This window comes from Tigriopus californicus, chromosome 7 (assembly GCF_007210705.1).
Source record: "Tigriopus californicus strain San Diego chromosome 7, Tcal_SD_v2.1, whole genome shotgun sequence".
NCBI lineage: Eukaryota > Metazoa > Arthropoda > Copepoda > Harpacticoida > Harpacticidae > Tigriopus > Tigriopus californicus.
The window spans coordinates 4,300,002-4,306,997 of NC_081446.1; the positions used below are offsets into that span (position 1 = coordinate 4,300,002).

Here is a 6,996-nt window from a genome sequence, read left to right on the forward strand (position 1 = left end):
CGGTTCAACTTCAACATTCGACCCAGTAGTGGGAGAGTAGTCCCTACTTGACAGCAGCCCAATGGCTCCAATGGGCAGGATTTGCCCCCTCTACCCTCCTCCTCTATCCAGCTCCTGATGGCGTACTACCCCCTTTGGATAGACATCGATTTTGCTCCCAGAGCCAAATATTCACAACAACAAACAGGAGTTGGAGCAGAGTGAAAATGTCCAGAAAGTACAGCTATTTTGAAGAGGAACCAGGGGACTTCCAGCTCGCTTCCGTGTCCCAGGCACGTCCCAATGTGATCATCAGTCATCCTTCACCCAGACCCAGACCTGAGCATGGTTTCTCCTCTTCATTGGACTTTCAAGAGAAGCTTGGGATTGCAGTTCGTCGTCAGAAGCATCCGGACAAACTACGCTTCTGGCTCGTTGTTCTGGCCTTGCTCGTAATGGCCTTTCTCCTCGGCTTCCTTTATTTCGACATACACAACGTGGAAGGTCACACTATACACCGAGTGTTATCGCCCATGATAGTGGTGTTGTCCTTGCTTCTCCTGGGGATTTTGTCAGTGATTTCTCATATCCTATGGGTCTATTGGCTCCGTCATATTGATCTGTGTCAAAGATGCTTCGGGTGTTGCAATGAACCCGATCTCAAAGTCCGAATGGTCATGAAACGATTCGACAGCAAGAATGTGGATGAATACATTGATATTGATGTTTGATGAATACACTTTTTTACTGTCTCGAGCGGGCGTGTCACATGATTCATTTGGGATCTCATTCTGGGTTAGGGACGGTTCATAATTCCGTAGTGGAGCAAGGTCAAGAGTGTGACAAAGAAACCATAAACAACATGCAAAGGATTGAGAGACGAGGGTCTACACTTTATTGTCCATTCTTTGAATTCTTTCAAGGTAACAATGCTGAGAAGACTTACCTTCAAACTGTCCAAAGCAGAGACTGCGGTCGAAGCTTAGTCGTCCATTCTTTCGAGTTGCTCCAAGCTAAACAATCGGCCCCATTCTATTGCTAAAGATGTTTTAGCAATTTATTTCTGGACATCGGAAGGAGCATAAACTAAATAAAACTAGTATTGTTTACTATTCGTAAATTTTCCGATCAAGCGTGTACTTAAATATTGACTCTAGACTCTAAATCAATCCGAACTTTCTTAATCACACCTTGTGTTCCACTCGTTAATGCTGAGGTCACAACGAGTGTGGCAAAAGGCTGGAAACGGTAATAGATTGCGAACAAATTCGCTTTTTCGAGGGGTAGGTCTCTCATCAGTCGTCTTTATCGTCACAGAATGAAGCAGAATGCAGTTGCTCCTGCTGGAAGGCGTGGTAACATGAGAGTTTCTTCATGTAGGTAGTGACTGCTGGGTTGTGACAACTAATTCCCTAAAATGTTTCGGTCAAGACCGTGATGGCTAGTGAAGAGACAACTTGTGAAAAATTGCTAGAAAGCTCCTGGAAATTCGTCAAGAGCGATTTGATCCATATGCCACTTAGATCTCATTTAGGGCGACCCTTACTTAGACTTTGACTTTCCCCATTGACGGAATTGGAAACGACACTGAAACATGTCATGCCTCATGACACTAATAGAAGAATCCACTATCATTGTTTGTGCATGGGATTTTGTCTCAAAATCTCCCTCCAGCGAGAATCGAGACAAGCGACCCTCTCTACCCTCTTGCTGCTATGAAAGAGAGGAAGAATGACCCAAAACTTTCGTTCCAAGTCGTTCGCTTTGCTAACCTGTTTTTAGACTGCCTATTCCCAGCTACCAGGCATTCGGTTCACAATTCACACCTGAGCTTCAGCGGGGCATGAGCTTTTGCATGTGGGACACCACTCACACGAGGGTCCCGAGTCCCGGCACAGGGTGAGCCAAAAGAGGTGCTGAACATTTTTCTGTTACTTTGAATATTAGCAAAAGAACCAAATCCAATTTTCAATTTGTGAATAACCAACGGGGACGACTCTGGACAAAATTGGAAAATCTCTTTTCTTATGGATCTCGGTGAACGATCCCCGATCACAATGGAACACCCAGAACTCGTCGACTTTCCACCCAAATGAAAATATGTACTGATTCAAGCAGCGTTCCATGTGAGCATGGTCCGTGGTCGGAACGGTGCGGGCAGGCGAGGGATAATTCTTTGGGATATTGACCTGGGGAACAATCAGGGGAAAATGTGAACACTCAGTCGCTTCTTCCATGCACTACCTGGAACACGATTCTGATCCAAGCGGCCAAAGTAAGTTCCTTATTAAGGGTAGTACTGGAGTATTACTGGAGTATTTGAAACAAAGGACATAACTCGTGTGGGATTCCTTGATTCTTTCAGCGTTAGTTGTGTAAATACGTAGTAAAATCTAGACCTGCCATCATGACCTTCTGGCAAGAGAACTATCCTTTCATTAAGGATGTCTATGTCATGCGACAAACCAAGATGGTCGAATGGATGGAAAATGTGGAGAAGGCCATTGCTCGCATCATGGCCGATAAGGTCTACACTTCAGCTGAGTTCAAGCGTGAACGTGACAATTTCCATGTAAGTGAACACAAATCCCAAGGACAGTTCTATTAATGATGACATGCTTCATACATAATTTCTTTAGGCCTTGTGCAAAGACTTGGAACGAGCTGAAATCAAGAAATGGCTCCAACAAATCTTGGAAATCATCATGGCCGAGCGTGGAAAGGAAGAACGATCCGAGCAAAGCAAGAAGTTGGACGAGCTGATCGAGAAACACGAGAACCTTATTCCCAACGTCCTGAAGACGCAGGTCAAGGTTGATTTGTACTGGAAATGTTACGCCTATGGTGATGAATTGAAGCCTCACATTGAGTTCTTGGACGGAATCATGCTGAGCTCGACTCGCGAGATCGCACCTTCTTGCGTGGAGAATGTCGACGAGCTGATTGAACGACAGGAGAAGGCCTTAAACCAACTTGAGACCAAGCGCAACGTGGTCAATGAGCTCATCTTGAAGGGCAAAGCTCTCTTGGAGAACCCTGAGTAGGTTTCATATTGTCCCTCTCTAAATGTAGGCAGAAGCCTGAACAAATCATAATCCCACATTTGGTCTTGTTTCTCACAGCAAACCAAGATTCTTGGACGACCATGTTAAACGTATCCAAGAAGGTTGGGATGTGACCAAGGAGAAGGCCTCCGGTCGTCTCTCCCTGCTACAAGAAACCAAGTCTGCCTGGGAAGGCTACGCCGAGGGACTCGACTCCATCGTTGTCGAGTTCGAAAAGGCCGACGAGGAGATGAAGAAGGTCAAGAAGCGATTCAACTTGGAAGCAGCCTTCGAGGACCTCGAGAAGCGACAACAGATCTTCAACCAATCCAAGACCTCTATCGAACAAATGTACAAGGACTTGCAACACAACTACGATGTTATGACCATGACTCTTCCCGAAGACAAGAAGGACTTTGTCAAGAAGGAGGTCAAGGCCATCACCGACAAGCTCGACGTTGTGGGCAAATTCGAAGAGAAGGTTAAGAAGATTGAGGAGTTTGTGAACAACCTCAGCACCTTCGACAAGAGCCTGAAGGAGCTTGACAAGTGGATGACTGATGCCAATACACAACTTGGTGACATCAAGGACAAGTCCGACCAGATGACTCCCGAGGATCGTGTGTCTTACACCATGGAGCTTTCCGAAGATATCAGCTCCAAGGTGACGGTCATCCAAGAGCTTATTGCCAGCGAGGAGGGCCTTCTTCCTCAAGGTAAAAAGCACTTTCATATCTCGATGTCGGTGATAAAAAAAATGGTCTTTGTCATGCTTTGCTTTACATTTCAGGTGATAAATGCCCTACCGATGCCGAAGAGTATAAGGCAGAGCTCAAGAGAATTGAAAAATACGTCACCGACTTGCAGAAGAAGGTCATGACCGAGTGTGATAACTTCTCCGAGGACGTCAAGTTCTGGGCTGAGTATAAGACCGGCATTAAGGAGTTCAAGCCTTGGCTCGAAACCGCCGAAACAAAGTCCACCGAAGGATTGCACAAGCCCCAGACTTTGGAGGACGCCAACGCCATGTTCGCCACTGTCAAAGACTTTGCTGAGTCTTGCATCAAGAACCTGAAGGTCTTGGAAGCCGCCACTGCCGCATCCCTCAAGATGACCACGCACAAAGAGGCTGATAGCGAGGTCGCTGTGCTCAAGGAGCGATATGCCAAGGTCAAGGTTGTGGCCGACGAATGGGTCAAGAAGGTTGAGACCTTGGTTAAGGAATGGCAACTTTTGGATACCACTGTGACCGAGTTGAACTCCTGGGTGGCTGAGGATCGCAAGGACAACAGCGAACAACAATTCTCTCTCGAGAAAATGGAGTCCACTCTCGGAGAACTCAAGAACATCTTCAAGGAGAAGGAGAAGCTCGTGGAGAATCTCTAAGCCTCCCAATGTCTCTCCAAACAAACCCGCGACCCTGAAACACCGCAACCCACAATGGACACTAGAGTGTCAAAAGCCAAGCCCTTAGGGTGGGTGGTCCATGGACAAGACGCGTCCTTCCCCGGGTGGACTGCTGGGGCGCCAGGTTCAAACGCCATCACCAGGATCCTTTTGAAGTTGAAAGTGTGTTTTACTCCTCCTCTATCCTCGTGAACATATGAGCCCCGAAAGGATCCCGAGCCTGGTCTTCAACTGATGAGTCCTAAGAGCTTCCCTTTTGACCGAATTGATTCGTAACTGCGCGCCTTGCTCTCTTAACTTTCAATGAAGAAATTTTTGCTCAACCGTCACACTGATGACAACTTCCAACTGATTTGTGAATCTTTGGCGACTTGCTTATTTCGATGTCAAATTATCATGTCTTGTTATATCCTCATATTTCTATGTTGCGTGTCCTGTCTAACTTGCCAAATGTTCATAAATACCCTAGTTTTACGTCTATTTATGCCAAAATATGTTTGAGAAAACTATGTTTGCAACTTTAAGAATATCCATTCAATCACAAGAAGTATATCAAGACTGTCCCTAACCTATTTTTGACTTATTTCTCGTTAGTTTCTACTTTTGAACAAACAAATGAATAAACTATTCGTTTTCTTTGTGTAACTCATCATACCTTTAAATTGTCAATATCACGGAACGAAATCAAAGCTTTTCACTAAACCTTTGAATGATAATTGCCTTGCAAACCTAAAGTGAGGCATTAGGACTTTAATTTTGACATAAAATTGCAGACAACTCTGGTGGTTGCCTGGCGATTGGCAAACATTTGAAGATTGCAGATAGCGACGCTCACAGAAGGAAAAGAAATTGAGCCTCGATTCCATGCAATTTGTTGGCATGAGTCTCAGAAATAGATTCAAGTCTTCAATGAAGGAAATATTTGCAGTGGGTACAAAATCGTGTGTCAGCCTTGAGCGAGTTCAAAATCTTGGCCCAAGTGTCATTTTTTTGGCCCCTAAAATAGTCATACATTAGCACACACATCACTTCAATCCATCCTTGAAAAAAACCAAATGAATTCCATTTTTATCCGTGTCCAAACAAAAGGTCCTCCTCGGAAAAATGGGTTCATTCTAAAGGACCATGAACGTTGGTGGTAAGCCAGTAATCTTTTTTGAACAGAGACGATCTATGAAGCCTGCTCAATCTGGATGGAGTGTACATTGAGTATGGGAGCTGTAAGGTTTCCAAATAGAGCGATGAGGCTAAGGTGACCTCTTCTCCGTAAAGCGTTGGCCTCAAAAAACAAGTTGTTCCTTACGTTCCATCTTAAGCTGGGCCGAACGGGGAACGTACACACTAGACGCTACTACAGGAGAAAGCCAATACATGGCACAAGGACGTCCCAAGCATGGCGAAGGAATACCCCGACCGATTCAATTAGAAGAAGCATTCTCAAATTCCTTTAAGCAATCTTAACCCTAAATTTCGTTTGGAAGAGGCCAGCAAGATGTCATTTATGCACGTACGGTTCGACCAAAGATGGGCTTAAGTCCTTGAGTGATAGTTCCTTTTTGATACAAGGTCCTCTATAAGTCAATTAGCTCTGAGTTGCACATTAACCTCAGCTTGCGTTTTCTGGCACAAGAAGTGAGGGAAAATTTCCCCACCATCCACCTGTGCAGTGTTTGTAGAGTACAGTACTACATACATAATTTACGCCTTACAGTGGGACGGGCGCAACGTTAAACGTACCCTCGGCTTTCTACAAGCTTTGCTCATCACTAGCTAAATTTAACCCTGACATGACCTAGCGATTGGGCTTGGTCGGCTCTCTTTCAAACACACCCACTCTCCCGGATTTGTGCCCATTTCCCCTTCCACCCCAACTCAACACATCTCAGAAGAAGTGTTGTATGTATGTATAGTTGTCCGAACTCCGAATACTAGTGACGTAACAATTGCAATCCTCCCAGAGAAGCCTGACAAGACAATAGCTGGCCCTGGTCCTCTGCTCCTCGATGTGTTCCATAAGTGTTGCTTGAGCTCCGCATTCTCCTTGTGGAATGCCAAGACAGGCACAGGTCAAGCTGGTTCAGCCGCATATCATAGTTGCATTTGGATTGGGACGAAAAAACTCGGAACCCCTCGCCTGAGCGAGGAACAGACGTGGGAGGTGGAAAGGTTTAAAACAATAGTTTGCCTTGTCGTCTTCAGAGGATCACTCAGAGGCCTCCGCTGTTGAGCAAACTGTCCTTCCTCTTATCCGGAAACCAACGGAAAGTGATCAAAATCTAGTGAAGGTTGTCATTCTTGAACGAGGTGAGCTGGTAGTGGAAAGACACAAAGAAGGAGACAATTTCCAGACTTCGAGATCTGGAACAGCTGCTACAATGTCGTAATCGTTATTCCTTTACAGGGAGTTGAATATCAATCAAAATGACCTTCTGGCAGGAGAATTACCACTTCATCAAGGATGTCTATGACATGCGTCATCAGAAGATGCTTGAGTGGATGGAAAATGTGGAGAAGGCAATCTCCAGGATTATGGCCGACAAAGTGTACACCTCCGCCGAGTTCAAGC

The 6,996-nt window shown here is 45.4% G+C and overlaps 2 protein-coding genes across 2 annotated transcripts in view; both read left to right on the forward strand.

Moving 5' to 3' along the window:
• The first annotated feature begins 2,095 nt into the window (after window positions 1-2,095).
• LOC131883347 (muscle-specific protein 300 kDa-like) lies at window positions 2,096-4,998 on the forward strand. Its single transcript, XM_059230800.1, has 5 exons — window positions 2,096-2,254; window positions 2,345-2,551; window positions 2,619-3,019; window positions 3,102-3,739; window positions 3,814-4,998. Exons 2-5 carry the CDS (start codon window positions 2,387-2,389, stop codon window positions 4,407-4,409), a joined length of 1,800 nt encoding a protein of 599 aa, XP_059086783.1. The 5' UTR covers window positions 2,096-2,254; window positions 2,345-2,386; the 3' UTR covers window positions 4,410-4,998.
• A 1,439-nt stretch (window positions 4,999-6,437) lies between these two features.
• The window catches only part of LOC131884044 (muscle-specific protein 300 kDa-like), a 4,487-nt gene continuing 3,928 nt past the window's right edge, over window positions 6,438-6,996 (forward strand). The window contains exons 1-2 of the mRNA XM_059231681.1: window positions 6,438-6,734; window positions 6,832-6,971. Coding sequence (XP_059087664.1) covers window positions 6,852-6,971 — 120 coding nt within the window. The 5' untranslated portion in view covers window positions 6,438-6,734; window positions 6,832-6,851. The remainder of the gene's footprint in view (window positions 6,735-6,831; window positions 6,972-6,996) is intronic.

What these genes read in the sequence shown, in the direction of transcription:
- LOC131883347 (XM_059230800.1), top strand. Translation starts at nt 2,387, where the DNA reads ATGACCTTCTGGCAAGAGAACTATCCTTTCATTAAGGATGTCTATGTC. An exon ending in GCTCTCTTGGAGAACCCTGA is followed by an intron (nt 3,020 to 3,101) that starts GTAGGTTTCATA and finishes TGTTTCTCACAG; the next exon opens with CAAACCAAGATTCTTGGACG. An exon ending in GGAGGGCCTTCTTCCTCAAG is followed by an intron (nt 3,740 to 3,813) that starts GTAAAAAGCACT and finishes TTTACATTTCAG; the next exon opens with GTGATAAATGCCCTACCGAT.